The following is a 22,349-nucleotide window of genomic DNA, read 5'->3' as shown; positions in this document are numbered from 1 at the left end:
TAAACCAGTTCTTGGGTCTCAAACTCATTTTATTTTTTGGCAAAACTTAAATTTAGATCTTATGCTATCAGCAATTAACAATCTTTAGTTTAACTCAAAACACATGGTTTGTTCAAGAGCCAAATTGTATCAAGCTTTAACACATGATATATTCTGCAGTTATATTAAAACATAAGATGATAAATGTCTTATTTGATCTTTCTCCTACTAAGGATAGACCTCAATGAGGGACCTCAAACCAAATAAGGGACTTATTTTGTAGTCAGTGAAACCAGCTGCCATGAATAATTTCTGCCAATCTTGCTCAGTTCTCTCTCTTCCGGTCACCACAACCATCATCAACATGTCGAAGAACAGCTTTGCTTCAGTTAACTCGTGTTCATCTTTCTTCACATTTATCACAATATCTATGATAATCACCTTTCCCTTTGCACCCTGTGTTGGGATGGCTTCTCTGCATCTCTTGAGTATCTTTATGCAATCCTCGTCGCCGAAAGCATGTAAAACAAGCTGAAAAAACTCACTTATTTTCAACATGTGAATAAGGAAAACATAATTTGAAGTCGATATGCACTCGTTCAACATCGATTGTCACCAGTAGGTGTCATGAATAAGCTGCTACTGGCACTCCCCTGTCCATGTTACAGGGACAGTTGATGGAAGTTTCTTAGCAATCATTGGTAATGCATTGAAACTTATGGGATATGATTGATGTAAGAGGTAAATTGGAGAGCTACAAAGCACAGAAATCCGTGGATTGACACAATCTAGTTTGAACGAGCATTTGCAAATAATATGAATGGTATATATGCAGGATCTAGATAACTTTCAGTCAAAAGTTTTATGCTATGAGAATAAATTATGAGCTAAAAGTAGGACAGCACAAGAAGCATAAAAAGCTAGAATTACTGAGACATAAACGTATTGATCAATTTGCCTACCTTCAATAGAATGGCATCTGCAGGAGGGATATACTGAAGCAGATCACCTCCAATGAAATTCAAGTTCCCGCTAGCTGGCAAGTCAGCCACAACGTGTGGGAGGTCAAACACTGTGCATTTCAATTGGGGATATGCTTCTGATATAACCCTAGCTACTGTCCCCGTTCCACCCCCTACATCAATCAATGAACTCAGGCCCTCAAAAACTGGCTTGCAGTCCTTAACGACCAAATTCATCATTTGAGAATCACTTTCCATTGCATCATGGAAAAGATTCTTGAATTCTGGGTCCTGGTCCATATAGTCCCAAAATGCTTTCCCATTTGCACTCTCAAATGGCCTCTGCTTGGTTCCTTGTATCCAGTCTCCTAAGAATTGCCATGGAGTCATCATAGGAGGACCAAGCATTGACACAACGAAGGGTGACAAGCAATTGATCTTGTCTTTGAGAAGTATCTTAGAAAAAGGTGTGAGAACATATGCTTCCTCTTCTTGATCTCTATCAACTTTTGTTGTGGCAAAGAAGCCAGAGTGCACCAGCAAGCGCATGATCCGGTAAATGCAACTATCTTTGGCTGGATCAATGTGAAGAGCCGCGACCAATTCGGAAAGAGTGATAGGTCCGCCATGGTTGTGGATTATGTCTGGTATTCCAAGCTGAACAGCACACTTGAGTGACATTGAACCTATGTAGTTGAATATATGTTTATACAAATGAGCTTGAGCTCGGAAAGATTCACTTGCTTCCTGATCCATGACTCAAAAAAGAAAAAATTCAGTTTGCTTCTCAGAAAGATCAAGCCCTGTTTTGTGGGTTATATGATATGATGCAAAAGTTTTCCGACTTCCACAACTAGTTGAAAAGGAGAAGAGGAAAGCAAGAAGTCACGACAAGAGATTAAACAACTTTAAATAATTGCTATGGGGCGAGAGCCTAATGAAAGAAACAGAGAAAGTAAAAAAGTGGTTCATTCGGGAAACTCCTACCCACTTGTTTTTAAATAGATTAAACTACTGCACACTTGTTTATTAGGTGTATTTTCATTTTTTTTTAGATGGATCAGCATAGACATTTAGTATTTTATCTCTTGCTATATGAATGGAGCTATAAAAAACCAAGGAAATTAGCACAAACTCTTTTTCAAAAATTTATAGCGTATAATGCAGTTCACCACAGTCCAATTGGTAGCACAGCTATTAGCAAATCTAGTAGTCAAAATCTCCCCCTTCACGGTTTTGCTCACTCTTCAAGGACTATATTGCACATTCTGCAACGATAGAATCAGTTGGAAAAATTAGACTGGGGATAACAAGACTCCTAGGCTCTTTGCCATGAATCACATAATTCTTCCAGCTGACAGCTTTTAATTCATGACCCCATTCTGCAAACGTTAGCTGCATGTCTAGATAAGGGCATATCTAGTCTCTTTGACTTTTCGTATGTGCATATATCAATCTCGTTGCCTCATAACTCTTTACAGCTATGCATATTTATCGTTGTCTCGATACCCTTTTCAAGTTTGAAGCCGAAACTGTAATCGTAAACCATTTTAAGTCATTTGGGCCCAAGGGAAAGGAGGCAGAAATCAGAAACCAACAAAAGGAAATGACCTCTACAAGACAATAGGCCGTAAGCCTCAAAAGACCCAAAAGAGAAGATGGCCCGCAATTGTCAAACCACACAGCCCCAAGAGGAAAAGCCGACAAAAGCTCAGAGTCCAAAATCATGAATCCTCTCCTCTCCTCTGTTTTAGGGATTACAGAGAATTGAAATCTACCATTTTTTTTTTGGTTGTCCCTTCAATTCTACCTCTTTCGTCGTTATTACACCCTTCCAGACAGTGGAAACACCGATCTTCCTTACTGGGTTTTTTTCAGATCGGTGACCAAGGTAAGAAACTATGTAAAAATGTATGCTTTTTTTTTTTTACCTGAATTATGGCTGAAAAACTGTTCTTTGAATGTTTACAGGATAAGTTACTTCCATTTCTTATAAGATGTCTAAAGCTCAAGATCCATTTTACATCGTCAAAGAAGAGATTCAAGATTCTGTAAGCTGGGTCGTTTCTTTTTCTTTTTGCAACCCTGTTAGGGAAAAACTGATTGCTTGATCTCCTTGGTAGTTGTCATTTTTGTCTTCTTTGTTTTTGGGATTTTCAATTAGATGACATTTTGGGTGTTTTGATTGTTGGTTTAGATCGATAAATTGCAATTAAGTTTTCATCAATGGGAAAGGATTCCTCCTGACACTGGGGAGCAAGTACATCTCACAAAAGAGCTGCTTGCTAATTGTGAGAGCATTGAATGGCAGGTACTCAAATTAAGTTTTCCTTCTTTACCTGGATTCGATCCTTGTAATGGACAATTCTATGTTGGGAGATGTGTTTTGCATTATCATTTTGTGTTAATTGAACAATTTAATTCAATTTGCAACTGCTGAAAAGGCTCCTTTCTTGATAGGAAGGTAGATGAATTGGACAAAACAATTTCTGTGGCAGCTAGAGATCCTTCTTGGTACGGCATTGATGAAGTGGAACTTGAAAAGCGGAGGAGATGGACCAGCACTGCCCGTACTCAGGTATCATCTTTTTGGCTGTTAAATTTTACTAAGGAGTGTAGATATCCTTAGTAATGCTAATTTGCACTGCAGGCATTGTCCTGTTATTAAAATGATGGAATTTCTGATCCATGCAAAATTTGGATAGCATAACACGCGGTAGATCTTAGTCTTATTCTTTTTTCAGTTAGGTATCCCCTTTAAGGATTATTTTACTTGACCAGGTGGGCAATATAAAGAAAGCTGTAGTTGCTGGAAAAGAGAATGGTAATACTGCAATTGCTATGCGCCGAGAATTAATAAGACTGCCAAATTCTCATCAGCCAGATAGATCCAACCAGTATAGTGCGGAAGATAATGATGACTTTATAGCATCAGAATCAGATAGACAAATGCTTCTTATCAAGTACAGTTTTCTACTTTTCTTTGACTTCTCCTGCCTGTTTCTATTATTACTCTTCCATGCTTCTGTTTCATCAACATGCTTTTTTGTCCAATTTTACTAGTGTTTGATTATTTATCAATTGGCGATTGTAGGCAGCAAGATGAGGAATTGGATGAGCTCAGTGCAAGTGTTGAGAGAATAGGAGGTGTTGGGCTTACTATACATGAAGAACTTCTTGCGCAGGTGAGCACTTACTGGTGGTCTTCCCTATAATGCACCTATTATAATCTCTCTGGTTGACCTGATCGTGAAGCTTAAATCACACATATTTCTATCTTTACATATTCGTGAATCAATTGCTACTGTAGTCAATATGTTTCATTCAATTTCAGTTTAGGATCAATGTTGACTGTTTGATGTGCTAATATCGGAATCTTTTGGTGCTTCAGGAGAAGATAGTAGATGAGTTGGGTACTGAAATGGACAGCACGACAAACCGGCTGGATTTTGTTCAGGTGATTCTCTCAATGTTGGTTTGCAGATATATAACAATCCCAACCATGATCTGAAAATTAAATATTTGGGCTTTTCTGCTTATATGCCAGCTTGAGCTGAATTTGCTGCCCATTAATTATATAACTTGTCTTGAATTATTTGTTTGATGAAAATTTCCTCATTTTTCCTTGCAGAAAAAAGTGGCTATGGTTATGAAGAAGGCCAGTGCTAAGGGACAGATTATGATGATATTATTTTTGCTAGTTTTGTTCATTATTCTATTCATTCTGGTGTTCTTCACCTAGAATGGAGAGTAGGCCTAGTCTTATGATGTTCATACACAAGAGGAGGGACCTAAATATTTGGAATACAGAGGAATTGGTTGGTGTGATCGCCAGTGTTGAATAAAAGATGATCTGAAATGCTGAACAAAAGAAAAAAGAAAAATTCTCTTCTCTTGGTTTTCAAAATTGTCGAACTTGATTAGGACTATTACTCAAGACAGCCGTATATTATTCTTACTGTTTACTTCTTTGCAATGTGGTCTTTCTTCTGTAATTGTTGTTGTCAAGATACTAAAGGCTTGCAATACATGGTATGCATCGAGTTCTTTTTTTAGCATCTGTTCACAATGAGCTCACAATTCGTTAGGGCGCAATATTTTGTTATTCAAATTGTTGCCCTTTGTGGAATCAGCTGTAAGTACGTTGGTGTATTCATTAAAGAACTATCCTTAAAGTTTCTCGTGCGGAATGGTATAATTGAAGCATGGTTTTGCAATACTTGAGAAAGTTTACTTGTTGAATTGTTGTGGTTGCATTTGCCATGACTCTCCGAAGTACCAGAACCTACAGGGAATAATTCATTCAGGATTTGGAGTTTTGTAAGTCTTACTATTGCAAAAGAGATCGTCACTCACGATCAGGTATTACCATATTAGAATCATATATGACCTCATAATGAACTAATAGCTTCACATTATCTTACTAGAATCTTATGCTTAACGATACGTAAGTTAACCAATGACGAAGAGAGACTTGGCTGAGAGTTCCGACACCCAATCCGCTGCAGGAATAGGAAATCAGAATAACCCAACAGTGCAGCCAATCACCGCGAAAGTTCTCGCCTTTAGAACTGTACTTTTCAGCTATTAGACCCGTCCAGTTCCGTGGGAGTAGCCAAATTTTTTATTTTTTTTATTTTAAAAAAATGACAACCCATTTCAGTAATGGCTTCCCGTTCCTTTGACCTTCTTTCTTCCACAGCGATCGAATGAAACAAAAGAAAAAACTTTAATTATCTTCCTCATCAAGAAACTTAAGCCCTGACGAAGTCAAACCCAGCGGCCATCGCCCTTTTTCTCATTCTTGCTTATAAGTTTTTCCCTCCCTTTATCTAATTATTAGCTCATAGAGAATCGAAAAACAAAAAAGAAAAAGGAAAATCGGATCGTAACCATGATACTGCCACTGTTAAAACTAGGAACTTTGGCCTTAAAAACTCTGAGTAAACCGGTCGCTAATAGGCTCAAGCGACAGGCTGGGTACCACCCCAGGTTCCGCCAGTTCATCGTCAGCATTGCTCAGGTACAATATTACACACTCTTTGCCATTTTCTTCACAATTTGATATGAGAGGCTAAAGTTTCCTTTTTTATTTCAACCCCTTAATTTTGTTTGCTAAAAAGGGGCTTGCTGTTTCTAATTTCCGACAACATTTTAAGACCAGGCTTTCTTGTTTGCTCTGCCTAACGTGGTACAACGTTGAGATAGATTTCTGGAGTGTGGAATGTGAAAGTGAAATCTTAGAATACATGACGATACAACATTTACATTGATTTTTGCACTAGAAGTAATAGCATAACATTCATGCAAAGTCTGCTTATTCAAAAAATCGACAGATTTTTGCAGCCTTAGATTTTGAATATTCTGGTTTGCACAAATATAAAGAAAAGGAATTGCAATTAACATGCCTAAAGAAGGGGATGATAAGTATGAGTAGCATTCTTGGTCTTAATGTATCTTTTTTTAAGTTTCTCTGTCCAATTGAAAACTTGATTTTTAACATTTAGCCAGAGGTGTCATCTACATCAATGATTCGTTTGGTTAAAGACCAGAATCAATGATGTGTCACGATACTTTTTTTAGCAACTTGAATCACTATCTATAGTGTTGCATTTCTAACTTCTTGGTGCCAACAGTGCTCAAATATGCATTTCTATTATGTTGATAGATTTGATTCAGATGATTTAATCTGTCTCATGCTCCTTTGTTCCTTTTCTGATACTCTTTCAATGAACTATTTTTTCCTTCAATGTTCTACTTGTTTTTAACTTATACCATGAAGCTATGTTTCTTCTTTGAGCTAATATTTCACAACTTGTTGATCAAGATCATAGTATGATAGTGTTGTATAGTTTCCGCGTAAATTAATGGATTTCAATGGAGTAATCCTAATGCCAATTAATGGAACCAGGCAAATCATCGAATTTCGACAAGAATGCAAAGAAACATTTATAGTCATGCAACTGATGTTGAGATACGCCCCTTGGATGAGGAGAAAGCTGTTCAGGCTGCTGTAGATCTTATCGGGGAACTGTTTGTCTTCACGGTATTTTTTGTTCCCGAGCTATTCTTTTTGTTACTGTTTCTAGAAGTCTTAAAAAATACTTTCTTTTTTGCTTGTTATAAATTACTAGATTGATGATGCATTAGAAAAGCATTTTGTACTCTTCTTTCATGAAAGAACATGAATGAGAAAAGAAAAGAAAAGGACAATCAAGCTGGAAACAGTGCTAAAATTGTTTTAAACCGGTACATATTTATGTTTGCATGTATGTTGATACTTCTGTGTATCTACCTGAACAAAATGTGTTCTGCAAATAATACTACCAACCAATGCCTTGAACTATTCATATGCTCGGCCTGGTAGATATCTCACTTCTTCTTAGGAGCTGCCTTTTTGGAATGCAATAATCAATCACATGAGTCACATTGCACTCAAATTATAAGCATCATTAGTGAATTGGAAATCTACCTAGATTCTAGATATATCACTGGTTCCCTCGAGTAGAATATGTATGCTAGCATGAGGTTTAGCAACTAGTGAATCTTGGTTATCATTATTCATTTCTGCCCCTTTTGGTAGGTTTGAGGTGATAGCTAACTTCATTACTCTTGCACTCAATGCGTGTAAGAAGTGGTGACATCTATGTACTTGCATGAAATGCCAAACTTACCATACATGCTCTCCATGAAATATATACTATACATGAAGGTTTCTGATTTTGTACATGTCTAAGTCTGTATGTAGGTTGCAGGAGCTCTCTTGATCTTGGAGGTTCAAAGAAGTTCTAGATCAGAAGCCAAAAAGGAGGGAGTACGCAGGCAAGAAATGCAGGTATTCATTGAACAATCTCCTTTGTTTTGTTGTTGATTCTTTCTCAAGGTGATTATTTTATGATGCTTGAACTCTCATGGAACTAACTTGGAGCTTACTTCAATGACTTATTTGTGCGTGAAGATTTATTTATGAAAGAAGCAGAGTGATTGAGTGATTTTTTTTTAACCATTATGAATCTTGCTATGTTTGAATGGTAGCTGTCATTGTTTTGGTGAAAGTAAAAATCAGGAGCCCGTAGCTACTTTTCTGGCTCAATGGTATGAAATTGTGCTAGGGAGAGAGCTGCCTACAGTCATAGGTTTTCTTGCTATCTTTATTTTGGCTAAAAGGTGTTTTTTACTTTGTCTTTGTATATGCTCTGTGTATGACCTGATAGATTTACAAGTCTCTTTCTGGAGAAGTGCAGAGATAGCCCCCCTGCTAGATAAATGTGAATGAAATTTGACTGGACAAAATGAGGATATTTTGGTCATCATGGGCAGGAATTCTTTAGACTTAATAGTTTATTTAGTTCTTGCAACAAAATCAATTCTCATTCTTCCCTTTACTTTTTCCAAAACCAGTCCTCCTTCATTGCATTTACATTGAAAAGCTAGTTTCATTTACTAGGTGGTGCTTCCTTTATCTACTGCATGGAATTGTGTTTTCACTTGACATGTAATTCCAATTTCCAAATGTTGTGATTGCTTTTTGTGGTGATGGCAAAGTAAGGGTTAATCCAGTCTGCCTTGCATCTCCTGCTCCTCAGGGAATTATTGATTTCTAATGCCTCCTTATTCACAAGCACAATTCTTCGCTCTTATTTCAGGCAATGAAGCAAAAAGATGAGGACTTAGCAAAAGAAGTGGAACTTCTTAGGAATAAACTTGAAGAACTAGAACAACTTGCTAAGCGACAGGGACTTAGTGGTATTTTCAAATTTAAACATGCTAATACAGAGGGGGAAAAGTTGGCAAAACCAGCTTGATTTGGACAGGAGCTTAACAAATAAGTTAAGTATAATTTTTTAATTCCAATTCTGTTCTATTAAAGAATTCCCTGGTCAGCCTCTCAACTAGGGAATCATTCTTCTTTTTCATTCTTTTCAACACTGGGGCCATCTTTTTGGACGGATTCTGGTTTCACCAGGTCCAGTAGAACATAAGAATTTTTTTTGTTTATATTACTGAAAAATAAAACCAAAGATAGAGATTGTGTTGCCTTAATGAGTTTATGTTCAAGGGAAGTTGGTTGGTATGGTGTCCTATAGTGTTAAAGAAACACAATCTTTTTAAAATTTACCTTTATGAGTTGAAATGTTTGTAGCTTTGCCACCGCTTTGTTCCGAAGTAGCTTTGCCAGCTGTGAGTGTCAACCTATCTTTAGAACATCTTTGTTCTTTATAGAACGCTCTCATACCCACACAAAGAGTACATGCATGTAACCATGCATGTGCCGAGGTTGGAAAGGTTGGTATGGGTCCATCTATGCCTCAAAACTTTGCTGATAAGTAGTGGGTACTTTTAGAATTCAGGCAAATGAAAGCAGTTAATCTGCTTTGGAATTTTGAGGAGGCCAATATCTGGGGATTTTGAAACTTTGATGGTTTCTGCAGTGCTCCTTTTCTACATAATCCGGTGAGGTAGAAAATTTGTCATCCTATTTCTTTGGGGCAGAAAAGAAGCTAATCTTTCTATTAAACTGACAGCTTCCATTCAATCTTTTTTCTCAATTAAAAGGCCTATAACATCTAGGACCCGTATGAATTAAGATAAGTCTCCATGTATCAGCTCATTCCTTAAATGTAAGTGACTAGTTTAGACAATAGTGTACTTGTATCTTTTTCCATTATCCTGTAACCAAAGCAAACACAGAATATCTGACACCTTAATGTTGGAATAAGCAAAAAAATATTTGTTTAGATGATTAGATAACTGATTGACGCCCGATGGCTTAATTAGAATTAGGCTGAACAATAGTTTAGGATCAAAAATTTGATGCATTAAAAGTGGCTAAAGGCTTGGGTTGAGGAGAATGATGCTGCTTATCTTCAACAGTGATCATTCTCTTCTTAAACGCTGCTATCCTTAAAGTTTCATCTCAATGGAAAGAGGGCATCAACCAGCAAAGATTACAGGAATCTGGTGGGTGGTAGTGGGAGTTCTCTTTATGCCTTTCTTGCCCGACTTATCTTTCGCTTTCTCACCCCCACAAAAGCAGATCATCCTTTCATTTCTTTTGTGTGTGAGATGAAAAGAAAATAAAAAAGGGTATTTTCTTATGTGGCTAATCGTTTCTTTTAAAAGTGAATTTCATGAATGATTAGAGCAAAATTATAACTCATCCAATTCATGAGTCAATTGCAAACTCTGTTTTTTACCTTAACGATTAAGGAGTGTATATATATACAAATAAATGGGCGGAAAAAGATGGGAAATAAAGTAGTAGCATGGAGAAAACGTCAAAACAATAGGAGTGATCATCATTAAATGAGGAATAGGGAACAAAACCGACTATCATCAAAAGGACCAAGTGGTAGAGTCAGCATCTTTGTCTTTGTTTCGGGTCTAATTTGTCTTATCGCAATCCGCATCTTCCTTGCCCTGACATCCTTATCATGTAAGCTAAAACCAATAAAGCAAGAGGTGATAAAAAAAAAAAAAGGAAAGTTGGAGAGGAAAACTCCGCAAGAGAAATGCTCTTTTGGTAAGCACGCCTCCCACGATTTATTCTTTTTTGATAAAATGCTTAAATTGAGATTAGATTTATAGCCATTTTTTACATTAAATATCAAATGTTTCAATTGTAATAATTAAAGATCAAAATATTTTGGTTTTTTACAAATAAAGGTTAAATTTACAGGTAAATAAAACGTATATCACGCGTGATAAAAAATTATTTTAAACATGTAATTGTTACACGTTATCTAGTTATTATACGTTATGTTGAAAAATATAGTTGTTGCACATCATATTGAAAAATGTGATTATTACAGGTTATATCGAAAATTTAATTGTTACACGTTATGTAGAAAGATATAATTGTTATACGTCATGATAAAAAAGTTATTATATATCACGTCATAATTTGTAATTTTGTGAATATATTAAAAGATCATGTTAATTCATGCATTATTATTATTTTTTATTAGATATTACATGAAGAAATTATGTTTACACTTGAATAACTTTTAATATATATATATATAATATTATATCCATGAAAAAAAATAAATTTATAGATGATGAGAATCGAAACCTAAAGATCAAAAACCTCTCTTGTTGTTGAGATGAGACTTTGCTAACTTAACTCGTGCATTATTGAAAATTAAGACTTAACAAAAATTAAGAAAATAAAAAGGAATGTAAAAGATTTTTTTTTATTTAATCTATTATAGTTTCAAGTAATATAAAAAATAAGTGAAATTTTAATTAATGATATTTAATTAACCATTAATTATAAAAATGTATTTGAGTTAAAATATAAATATAAATATTTAATTAAATATAATAAAAAATTAATTTTTTAATTTTTTTAATATTATGTCTTCGTATTATTCAACTGTATGCTTAGATAAGAAAGTGTAAAACATGCGGCATAATGCTCTCATATCACAAACCGGCCCATATCTTGTTTAGCTCTTCTTTTTTCAGTGCCGTTCAAAGTGCTCTAAGGGGGGAAATAAAGAAATTGAGGGTTGACTTTGCCTTATGCACCAAAGTTTAATTAATCAAAAATATGAGATTTAAGAAATCTTAAACTCTATTTGTTTGCCTAATCAAGATAGGGGAAATATCAAATATATAAAAATAAATGAGCATTTTGTTGAAAATGTTACTTTTTTTTTCTCCATTTATCTATTTTATTTCGTCTTCCTTTCATCTCATTTATTATTTACCAAATGGTTTTATTTTTTATTTTAAAGAGTTTGAAGGCATAATTGTAATAATTCCTAAAAACAAAGGGCATATAGCAAACCAAATTATTTTTTATCCACCAATCCATGGTATAATCCTTTTCCAATTAATTTTTTTTTACCTTATTATGAGATCGTTATTTTTATTTAAAAAAACTTAATTTGATGAAGTATGTAATATTCATATTTAAAAGTTAAAGGTTCATTTTATTTATGCGACGTAAAATTTTGAAATAATTTTTCTTATTTGAATTTGCGACACACTTGATCTATTAAAATTGAGTTTGAATTGAATCTGATACTACTTTATCACAAATTTATTATTATTTTTTAAAAAAGTTAATTTAATTAAATGTAAAACATCTATTCTTATAAATCTAATGTTCTTATCTATCGTATGTATAATTCCGTAACGCTATACGTTGCTTTCATACTTTTCCTTTTTTTTTTTAATTTATATAAACGCAATTGCTTTCAATGTCCTTTAAAAAACAAAAATAAAATTAAAAGAACCTTCCTGTTTGGGATTTGGGAATAAAAATAAAATACAAAAAAGAAAAGAAAACATAGAGGTGAGGAGCATCTCTTCTTTTTAGTATTTTTCTTTGGTTGAATGAACAGTGGACTGTTTTGTTTCATCGAATATTTACTTTCTCTTTCTTGCAATTTCCCAGCACTTTCTTTCTCTCATTCTACTTTTGTCTGAGGGCTTGCTCCATACAAACTTGAGGAGCTCTGAAGCCTTTGATCACTCTCTGGTTAGCTTTCTAAGATAACAATTTCCATCTGTTTTGAATCTGTAATTTGCCTTTGATCTCATGCTGCCTTCTTTTAATCTCAGTTTTAAGGTATTTGGAAAGCTGAGTTGCTTTTTTTTTTTTTTTGCATATAATTCAGATTTTGGTGTATTTTTTTTTCGCTTATTTTCTAATTTATCTGTGTTTATGGGACTTTAGTTTATCTGGGTGTGATGTAAATTTTTGTTTGTCATGATTTCAATAATCTTTTCTAGCTTGGTTTCCTTTTAACTGGAATTGTATAACTGTGGGAATCTCAGTTACTTTTTGTTTTTCTTTTTCTTCCCCACTATTGTCAGTTGTAATTGAAATTTAGGAATAAGAATAGTGATTATTGGATTAAGTTTTCGTCTGGTTTGATCTTAAATTGTGCTTCACTGCGCTTTTGGTTGCAGGGTTTTTGGTGGGAGTTGTTGAGGGTTGGTTATTTTAATGGGGAAAGGTTCGAAAAGCAACTGCAAGTCAGCATCCCACAAACTCTTCAAGGACAGGGCAAAAAACCGAGTGGATGACCTGCAGGGAATGTTCTTGGATCTGCAGTTTGCCAGGAAGGAGAGCCGCAGTATTGATGTTGCAGTCCTTGAGGAGCAAGTCCATCAGATGCTCCGTGAATGGAAAGCTGAGCTCAATGAACCCTCTCCAGCGTCTTCATTGCAACAAGTTAGCACTACACATAAATTTCATTTGAATCACATGCATAAATATATATATATATATATATATATATATATATAANAGTAATACACATAGCATAATATATATATATATATATATATATATATATATCATTGTAAGTTTGTTTGAATGTGTGTTTTAGTAGGTTGTACGTTATTTAAAGGGTTTTGTGTGAGTTTTGATCTTGAGGGGTTGAAAATACTGTCTAAAATGTGTGGTTGAGAATTGTGATCTCCATGGTGATTTACAGGGTGGGAGTCTTGGTTCATTTTCGTCAGACATTTGTCGGCTGTTGCAGCTTTGTGAGGAGGAAGATGATGCAACTAGTGCACTAGCTGCACCAAAGCCTGAGCCTAACGATCAAAGCCTGCAAGTAGAGGATGCTGCTGCATTCCAAGAGGTGATTTCTTTTGTCCTTGGAGTCTTTGCTTTCATTTTCTTTTGGAATTTGCATGATGGTTGGACTGAAAACAGGTTAATTGAGCATGCTAGGTCAACATGAGTTTCAAGTTAAGTTGTCCATCCTAAGGGATGAGATTTCTATATTGTTGGAAGGCATTTAGTTTCATTCTTGTATGAATACAGTATTTGGAGCTGCATGTTTATATTTTATGTTCATATTGCTAAACATGTAGTATGGTACCTGTTTGTTTTCAATGATTGATTTTAGTTTGTAGAATGTAGTAAATGAGAGAAACATGGACAAATTATGTTGCTTGATGATCATTTCTAATTTGTTTTTTCCTAGAATGCTGTTGCAGATAAGGCTACAACAATATGTTTGCAATTCTTTACTAGTTGGGTTTTAATGAGGGTTGTGATAAATAATGTTTGGTTATCCTAAACCAGAATTTTGGTTTCCTTAATAGTAAAGTGGGTGTTGGTATGAAAATAGGATAGGATATATGGTATATCAAATTTTCATCAGCAGGATATATGTTATTTTTTATAAGAGGCCAGAGCACCAAATATGTTACATTGCACGCTCAGTGAATTGGATGACCAGTGTAGCTAGTTGATGACATTCTAAAATATCATCTCACAGCACCAATAATCTTGTCTTTCTTTCTTTTCAGTCTACCAAACACTTATCCCCTGTATTCTTCTTGTTAACATTTAGTTTGCAGATCATGTCACTGCAACTGAGGTAAATAATCATTCTTTAAAATTGCCATCTAGGATCTAACTTGAGCCAATTAAGATGTTTATAACTAAATTCATCTGCTATAGTATAATGTTATTATAGTTATAGTCTTATAGATCCCTATCTGATCAGTTGCTATACTGCCATCTTACTTTATCAGTCTTAGGTGATAAGTCTGAGCCAGGCCTATTAGTGATGTGGAGTGGGGTGTGCAGTATGGCATCATCATGTGTGCAGATAAGGGGGACCTAACTTCTACCTAAAAGGGCTTGAGTGACCTTAGAATGTGCTTCTGGGCTGCTTTCTTGTGTATAGATGACAAGTTTGAGCAGTTGATGAATTTTTCCTTCTTTTATTAGGAGGGATGATCAAAGCGTAAACTAATTACTAATGTGTTCATTTTCCTTTATGTTCAGCTTTATGCATACTTTTGCATCTAGATCTTGGATTGAGCTTACTAGGGCTTTTAATTTACCTTTGTTTTTGTGCTTTTGCATTAAACGATATCTTTCCTTAGAGCAGAAGTTCATATTCTTTGGGTTTCCTCTTAACTATATGTCTTGAATGTTTTGTAGTTTATAATTTCCATTTTCCTTTGGCATGTTATTTTGTTGAAAAAGGCATTCATTGGCAAGTTAAGTTTGTATAGGGTTATGGAGTGAATCAGAGGCATCATGAGCGTGGCTTTCCATTAGTTGATCGTTGCAGAGACTCACCTTCAGGAGTACGTGCCATGTCAATTAACAACTTGGAAGGGGCTACTCAATTGGAATACCGTCAGTTTGATTTGCTTCAGGATTTTGAGCACTTCTACACTGGTACAAGTTTCTGTGTGGAGGATGCCATGCCTCATACTTCTAGCTATTTGCCAAGTATATGCCCACCACCATCCGCGTTCTTAGGTCCAAAGTGTGCACTTTGGGATTGTCCCAGGCCTGCTCAAGGGTTGGACTGGTGTCAGGACTACTGTAGTAGCTTTCATGCTGCTTTAGCAATGAATGAAGGACCACCTGGAATGGGCCCGGTTCTACGACCTGGTGGTATAGGCCTGAAGGATGGCCTGCTCTTTGCTGCTCTCAGTGCTAAGGCGCAAGGGAAAGATGTGGGAATACCAGAATGTGAGGGAGCTGCAACTGCAAAGTCTCCATGGAATGCTCCTGGTTTGTCTTATCAATATTGCTTTCCTTTGGTTCTAGTGGCAACTTTTTATGAGCGGGAACAGAATATATTCTCCAATCAAACGCAATGTTCTTTGTGACTTCTGTGAATTTAATTAATTTTCGCTTGTGATTGCAGAGCTCTTTGATCTTTCAGTTCTTGATGGTGAAACAATTAGGGAGTGGCTCTTTTTTGATAAACCTCGAAGAGCATTTGAAAGTGGGAACAGAAAACAGAGGTCTTTGCCAGATTACAGTGGGCGTGGCTGGCATGAGTCAAGAAAGCAAATCATGAATGAATTTGGAGGACTGAAGAGATCATACTACATGGATCCACAGCCACTGAACCATTTTGAGTGGCACCTTTATGAATATGAGATCAATAAATGTGACGTTTGTGCCTTGTATAGGTTGGAATTAAAGCTTGTTGATGGTAAGAAAAGTGCGAAGGGGAAGTCGGCAAATGATACAGTTGCTGATCTGCAGAAGCAGATGGGAAGGCTCACTGCAGAATTCCCATCTGATAACAAGCGCTATGTCAAAGGAAGGGGTAAGATTAATGCAAAGGTTGGTGTTGGAAATCTTTATGCCACTCCAAATGTGGTGGCACCAACAAGTGAGAAGTTCGATTATGGGCTTGGTGTGCAGTACGACTATCTTGTTGACAATTTAACTGGTTATTATCTGACATAGTTGAAGAAATTTGGATAAAAGCTGTAGTAGCTGTATCCATTCGTCTAGTTATACCACCCAGAAGCATTTTAACTCATAGAAGGGGTGGAGATTATGCATTTTTACTAGTTCTTTATCAGAAAACCAAGTCAGCTCTTATTTTTGATGGCCATAAATTTGTACAGTTCATTTGCACACAGAAGTGCTGTATTAGTCTATAGACGAACCTCGGTGCTGGAGCCCATTCTGACTTCTGGAAGCCAGTTACAAGCAAGAGAAATGGCTGTTTCTCCCTCAGTCCATTTTTTATACCTATTAAGACATGGTCAACAATAGAAGCTAATCATTTTCTATGGTTCTGAAATTATATGCTAAATCTTTCTGCTACTCATTAAACATTTCTCAGTCTGTAACTGGGTATATAATCAAATGCATTTCTGGAGTCTTTATCACTTGATCTATGCTTGAGAACTTGTAAATGATCTTAGATTTAGCTAACCCCTACAAAATTTTTTGCTGTTTTCTTATGATAAGGTGTGATAAGGAGCAGAGGACAAAGGAAAAACAAGATATTCAAGTAAAGTAACTACAGTTTGAGTGAATACTGCTTGCCATGGAAAAATCCTTTCACCTGTCAGCATTCATGGATGATAATACTGTACAACTTTGCAGAAACATGTCCATGTTCTGCAGCACGTACACAATATCTTTCTCATTAGCACATGGCCTGTCCAATTAGGTCAGGAAAGCTTCATTCAAAATAGCAGTAAGTAATTGGATTCCATCAACATAAATTGTTCATACAACACGAAGTAACAGCTACTAGCCCTTCATCTAGAGTGGCTCCATTACCATACATTCGATCACTCAGGCTAATCATTATATGCTGTTAGATGTGCATACCTGCACACCAGCTATTTCCCACAGAAACTAACATAATTACAGGCTTAGCATAATCTATAACATTACTGGCTGTTGCTAATCCCATTCAGATGTTGATACCCGTTTTCTAGGCATCAAACCTTCATCCTGATCTCCATCATCTTCAAGGTTGTTAACCCGCTCACATTCATCAATCCATTCGCTATATCTGACAAGTCACAATAAGAATAAATACACAAGAGAGACCAAACAGAGAGAGACAGAGACAGAACACATTGATGGCACTTACATGTCTATTGGTTCACTCAAAGCTGCAAATACAGAAACAAAGGAAACATGGATCAGTTGAACAAATGACTTCCAACTTTGTTTTCATCACAACCACAAAATATTTCAGCTTCTTTACCACCTAAAAATTAGTGGCATCATGCTTACCTGTTATAACAGTGCTGAAACTCTCTTGACATATCCTGCAAGACGCTTCGCCAATCAAGTTCTTCATATCACTGGAAAAGATAAACACAAACAGTGAGTACATAGTAATCACAACCATAACATCTTAGATAACTTCTTGTGATACAAGAAAGCATTTTTCACATAATATATATGTTTTCTTTTTTCTCTTCTTCCAAAATAAAATAGATAAAATGGGTTACAAAGTGAGTACATAGTAATCACAACCATAACACTAATGCTTTCCTAGCCATCCAATTGAAAGAACTGTCTCCAAGTTATATCAGTTATTAGACCACACAAGGGTAAAATTTCCCATTAAACAAATGCAAAAAGTTTATACTTACAGGCGGCATTCAACACTGGTTCCATGGTTACAAAAGGGACAACTGAAAACAGTGTCAAGCTTATCCATTCGCTTCTTAGGAGCAGGCTTTGCTCTTGATTTCCTCTTTCCCATTCTTCAATTCCTTCAACATGTCAATTTACCACCATAATGAGCATACAAATTTTCCGATTTACTGCAAATTTAGAGAATTTCTTACCAAAAATCAGATCCTTTACTTCAAATTCTAACTTCTTAATTCAGGCTTTCTTTTTTGGAGGATAAATAATTAGGTTGAAGTTGCAATATCAAATCAATTCTCTTTTCCCTCAAATTTCTTACAAAAGTTTAAACCTTTCTTTAAATTTCTTTTCTTCTTAAGAACAAACAACAGAAAAAAAAAAGATTCAAGGCGAACGTCAAAGGCTAACAAAATTTATGCAAGAAAAACAAATAAAAAATTTCTTTTAAAATAAAGGATCACGACAATAACTCGAATTTCATAGACGAGGAAAACCAATTGAATAACTGAACTTACCGGAGGGGGATTCTGATTAGCGTGAAGAGCGGAACCCTAACTTTTTTTGATGCCTTTTCCAGGGAGAGGTAAAAGAAGGGGGCGAAGACGCAGAGGACTTTATTTATAAATGCAAGAACTTTGAATTTGTTATTTTCCCATCTCTGAGAAAGTGCGAAGTTGATATTTCCAGGGCAGTGTGCATGGTACAAGGACGATGACGTTTTGCGAAACATTTTTACATGGCCCACCTGATCCGAGGCCCACAACAAAATAACCCAACGAAGCCCAAAATAAGGCCGTGTTACACGTGTAATGTTGCTAACGTGCTCCTGGCCCTGGGCGTTCAAAATCAAAAACCCTCCCAAAATCCTCAACTCTCTCTCCATCAATGGCATTTGCTCACTCAGTCACTCTCCTTTCCCCTACATTTCCCACCCAATTTCCCTCTTGTTTCCCTCGAAAATTACCCTTTTTCCCCACACTACCCTTCTGCAACCCCACGGTTCCCCTCCTTATCCTCTCCCGCTCTTCTCCGAAGCCAGCTCCATCCACCGAACCGGAAGCCTTAAAATTCATAACGGATTCCGATGGAATCACGCTCCCTTGTGTTCGAACCTACGAGAACGACCTGGCTCGCCTCACCCTCGTCGGAGCCGTCGGCTTTGAACAGGCTTTAACGGCTGCGGCTGCTGATGGAGGTCGAGCCGCCACGGAGCATGTCGATTCCGGTATACCTGCTATGGTTATTGAAACTGTTTTCCCTAGTTCCATCGCCAAAAACGCCACGGTTTCGACCCGATTGGTATTGTTCATTTCCGTCCTTTATTGAAATTAGAAATTAGATTTTCAATATTTATCATTCAAAATTTAATTTTTGGTAAACAGTTTTTGCCAGCTAGGAAAGTTAAAGAAAAAGCTCAAAAGCTGAGAAAGTCACTCTCTGAAGATATTTTAACCGAAACATCATCGAAAAACATACTGGCAATGACATTTAGGCAAGTAGTTATACAAAAGTTTTGGAATTTCGAACTGGTTTTGTTTCGTCCTGGAACTGAAAGAGATATGGAGGATCTTGAAAATCCAAGAAAGGTTAGAAATAACCGTTATATCTTGTTTGTGGAATCTATTGCTTTTGTTATCTGTGTCAAATTTTTTTCGTGTAATGCCATATTTAATTTCTTTTCTGCAGGTGCCACTTGATACTGATAGGTTCAGTTCTATTGTTATGCATTTTGTATCAGCAGGTTATTGGCTCATTCACTCTCAGCTCATCGGAAGAAAGGGTTATTTCCAATCTTGGTGAAGTTGTTTGCATCTCGGCATTGCAAAGCACTGAAAGACATTTTCTGGATAATTTTTTGGGAAAAACTTCTTCTAACTTCTTTCAGTGGTTTCGGAAGTCAAAAGCAATTGAATCAAAAGACTTATCGGTTGTTATATATAAAATGTTTGAGGATGAGATAGTTGAAAATGCCAAGAGTCTTCTTGAAAGTTTTAATTCAAGTGAAGAGAGTGTCAAGACTATGGATTTGAGGCGAAAAGACTATTGGTGGACGCCATCTATGCACTCTAAGTTGGATAAGATTGGTGGTCTTGAGTTTAGTGCTTGGACAAGTGAGTTTATACCTGCCTATCGGCTAGAAATCGATGCAAATACACTTAAGGATCTAAAGTTTGAAGGATGGATAAAATCTGATGAGAATAGGTGGGAAGTTCTTTTGACACACTCCCAGATGGTACTTTATTCTTTCCTTTCAGTTTTAATCTCTTGATTTGTATGTCATCTGGATAATTCATTATGATAATTAAGGTGTAGTTTTCATGCTGTTTTAGTTTTATACTCTGCATTGTTTGCTGGAATATTTGCTTTCTCTTTTTGAAGCTAGCTAACAAAAATTTGTAGGTTGGATTGGCTGATATATTAGATATGTACTATGAAGATGTTTACTCACTGCCTAACAAACAGCTACGCTGTGGTGTGGTTGCCAATTACAACAGCTTGTCCAAGGCAAAGGTATTCAAATGCATATTGATTGCGTCTGTTTTACTTATTGGTAATTGTTAATAGTAGAAGCTCTGTTGTTGTTTAGTTTGATTATGCTAACCTTTTCCCCTCATCTGGGCTGCCTGGTACTAGATATTTAGACATTTCAAGATAGGTGGTTATGGGTAAAAACTTGCAAATGTATAAATCAGTTAAGAAAATGTTAAATAAGTTTCAAAGCTTTTAACCGTGGAAGTGTGTGGAAAAATCTTGTCAATTCCTTGAAAAAATGTTAAACCCGTTATAGGGTAGAGTTATGGATGTTTGAATTCATATCTCGGAGAATATTCAATATTAATACTTGGCATTTCATGAACAGTATGCTATAATTGACTGCTTAAACTAATTGTTCTCTTATTTTGTGGTCTTTTGTTTTCTAGGGGTTTAGGCTTTTATGATCTTGGAGGATCTTGCTGAGAAATGTTTCAAGTAGTGTTTGATGTCTTGAGTTTAGTTGGGATGAATTGAGTTAAGTTCATTGGCTTTGGTCTGATTATTTCTATTTCTTACAGAGGAGCTCCTCTTTCTTGAGAATGGTATCTGCCACCGTTGCAAGTGGAATTCTTCTCATTACCATCAGTACTCTCAGTCAATTTAGTTTTCCTCATCTACACAAAGGAGGAAAATACCCTGGAGGATCTAGGTCTCCACCGTCATCAATTATTGAGTCTACAACAATTCAATCCGTACACGCTGAAAAGGTGGGAATATATTGCTTAGTATGTATCTGTCTACTAACAACTAACAAGTGCTGACAGATGACGGTAATATTAAATTCAGCCATTCTTAGTGGCTGAAATTGTAAATAGTATGGCACAATTTCATGCAAGTGAATCTTATCTTTTAACATCACTGACAATATAGAGGTTAATGTTGGGAGGTCTTAAATCCATTATGGTTGCTGTCTAAATTTGAGTTCTCTTTATCATTTCATTTTTTCTACTTTATTAAATTTAAAAGTTACTTTAAATGTAAAAATTGATACATTGACTTCATATGAGTAGTTGGAAGCATTTTGTATCTTGGTTATCCAAAAGATTAAGGATGCTTTTGGCTGGCCTGGTGACATAGCCACCGAAACTGATCTTAGTGCCTGGATCGGTGAAATACCAAATTACTTGAAAGTACCTCATCAAGCTAATTCTAGTAATGAGGATGATTCAGCTAGTTCTGCTGATTTGGGGAAAATTGATGATGATATAAAATCATCTGTCCAGGATGTTGCTAGTTATCAGGTAAACTCATTGGTTTACTTTTTGATTTTGTATTCTTTGTCTTCTTTCTAGCCTATCGGTTATATTTGCTTGCTTGTCCTTGTGTTTGGTATGTAGGTGATTTTGTCAACCGAAGGGAAAATAGTTGGGTTCCAACCAACAAGTCGGGTGGGTGTCAATCATTGGGCTGTCAATCCCTTAGCAAAAGAGCTGTATGGTGGAAGAAAACTTTCCCCTGGTAAGAATTTGTTTCATTTGTTATCTATCAGTCCTAATATAACGTGTTGCTAGTGGGTTTGTGTTGATATCTTTCATGTTATCCATATGTCTCAAGCAGGTTTAATTGAACGTGGTCTCAAAATCCGCCTTCCAAACGAGATTGTTGTAATTGAGTTGTTGATGTCAGTTAATCCAGATTCCTGCTTTGCATTGGCAAGGCCAATCCAGTAATCATTGCTTGGAGGAGCTCATTTGTAACAAAGTTGGTGACATCAATAAATCCAGGCCTTTTTTTGTTATTAGAGAAGACTAATTTAAAGGGTAATTCTCCCAAGAGATTGAGTTGGGTGAATATCTCTCCCCTCGTACGCACAGCAATACGGCTCTAAGTTAAGGGAATGAAAATTCTATAGAAAATATCAGCGAAATTTGTTATTGTAATGGAACTATCAACTGTATGCATGCCGTTATTATTATCACATAAATCAAGCTAGTTAGCTCAGCTTCCAATATTGCTTTTATCATTTTGATTAAGAATCAAGAAAACAATTTGCCTGGTTTGGACTAAACATA

General features: G+C 36.0%; 6 protein-coding genes across 11 annotated transcripts; 4 read left to right on the top strand and 2 right to left on the bottom strand.

Moving 5' to 3' along the window:
- LOC18596771 (trans-resveratrol di-O-methyltransferase) lies at positions 66 to 1,894 on the bottom strand. Its single transcript, XM_007025452.2, has 2 exons — positions 942 to 1,894; positions 66 to 510 (listed from the first exon to the last, which is right to left on the bottom strand). Exons 1-2 carry the CDS (start codon positions 1,695 to 1,697, stop codon positions 208 to 210), a joined length of 1,059 nt encoding a protein of 352 aa, XP_007025514.2. The 5' UTR covers positions 1,698 to 1,894; the 3' UTR covers positions 66 to 207.
- On the top strand, positions 2,605 to 5,119 carry LOC18596770 (syntaxin-61). Its single transcript, XM_018122531.1, is given in 9 exon segments — positions 2,605 to 2,832; positions 2,913 to 2,992; positions 3,139 to 3,186; positions 3,188 to 3,252; positions 3,402 to 3,519; positions 3,723 to 3,904; positions 4,036 to 4,126; positions 4,333 to 4,398; positions 4,573 to 5,119. Coding segments are annotated over 8 exon segments (735 nt in total). The 5' UTR covers positions 2,605 to 2,832; positions 2,913 to 2,938; the 3' UTR covers positions 4,684 to 5,119.
- On the top strand, positions 5,577 to 8,984 carry LOC18596769 (OPA3-like protein). Its single transcript, XM_007025450.2, has 4 exons — positions 5,577 to 5,964; positions 6,853 to 6,987; positions 7,690 to 7,776; positions 8,588 to 8,984. The coding sequence occupies exons 1-4, from the start codon at positions 5,836 to 5,838 to the stop codon at positions 8,744 to 8,746; spliced, it is 510 nt and encodes a 169-aa protein (XP_007025512.1). The 5' UTR covers positions 5,577 to 5,835; the 3' UTR covers positions 8,747 to 8,984.
- On the top strand, positions 12,187 to 16,576 carry LOC18596768 (transcription factor VOZ1). Of its 3 annotated transcripts, XM_018123465.1 has the most exons (6): positions 12,187 to 12,246; positions 12,349 to 12,432; positions 12,867 to 13,131; positions 13,397 to 13,546; positions 14,940 to 15,450; positions 15,587 to 16,576. In XM_018123465.1, exons 3-6 carry the CDS (start codon positions 12,904 to 12,906, stop codon positions 16,138 to 16,140), a joined length of 1,443 nt encoding a protein of 480 aa, XP_017978954.1. In that variant the 5' UTR covers positions 12,187 to 12,246; positions 12,349 to 12,432; positions 12,867 to 12,903; the 3' UTR covers positions 16,141 to 16,576. The 3 variants fall into 3 exon arrangements, with proteins under 3 accessions (XP_017978954.1, XP_007025509.1, XP_007025511.1); XM_007025447.2 differs by lacking the exon at positions 12,187 to 12,246 and having other exon boundaries at positions 12,254 to 12,432; XM_007025449.2 differs by lacking the exons at positions 12,187 to 12,246; positions 12,349 to 12,432 and adding an exon at positions 12,449 to 12,522.
- LOC18596767 (transcription elongation factor 1 homolog) lies at positions 16,860 to 18,461 on the bottom strand. Of its 2 annotated transcripts, none has more exons than XM_018123466.1 (5): positions 18,318 to 18,461; positions 17,802 to 17,924; positions 17,437 to 17,507; positions 17,291 to 17,312; positions 16,860 to 17,209 (listed from the first exon to the last, which is right to left on the bottom strand). In XM_018123466.1, exons 2-5 carry the CDS (start codon positions 17,912 to 17,914, stop codon positions 17,098 to 17,100), a joined length of 318 nt encoding a protein of 105 aa, XP_017978955.1. In that variant the 5' UTR covers positions 17,915 to 17,924; positions 18,318 to 18,461; the 3' UTR covers positions 16,860 to 17,097. The 2 variants fall into 2 exon arrangements, with proteins under 2 accessions (XP_017978955.1, XP_007025508.2); XM_007025446.2 differs by having other exon boundaries at positions 17,802 to 17,975; positions 18,318 to 18,456.
- On the top strand, positions 18,625 to 22,288 carry LOC18596766. Of its 3 annotated transcripts, none has more exons than XM_007025440.2 (8): positions 18,625 to 19,101; positions 19,185 to 19,388; positions 19,544 to 20,035; positions 20,203 to 20,313; positions 20,856 to 21,044; positions 21,348 to 21,578; positions 21,675 to 21,795; positions 21,895 to 22,288. In XM_007025440.2, exons 1-8 carry the CDS (start codon positions 18,688 to 18,690, stop codon positions 22,005 to 22,007), a joined length of 1,875 nt encoding a protein of 624 aa, XP_007025502.2. In that variant the 5' UTR covers positions 18,625 to 18,687; the 3' UTR covers positions 22,008 to 22,288. The 3 variants fall into 3 exon arrangements, with proteins under 3 accessions (XP_007025502.2, XP_017978025.1, XP_017978026.1); XM_018122536.1 differs by having other exon boundaries at positions 19,541 to 20,035; XM_018122537.1 differs by lacking the exon at positions 19,185 to 19,388 and having other exon boundaries at positions 19,541 to 20,035.

This window comes from Theobroma cacao, chromosome 6, assembly GCF_000208745.1.
Source record: "Theobroma cacao cultivar B97-61/B2 chromosome 6, Criollo_cocoa_genome_V2, whole genome shotgun sequence".
Classification (NCBI taxonomy): Eukaryota; Viridiplantae; Streptophyta; class Magnoliopsida; order Malvales; family Malvaceae; genus Theobroma; species Theobroma cacao.
The sequence above is the reverse complement of the archived record's forward strand: the minus strand, read 5'-3'. Positions and strand labels throughout refer to the sequence as shown.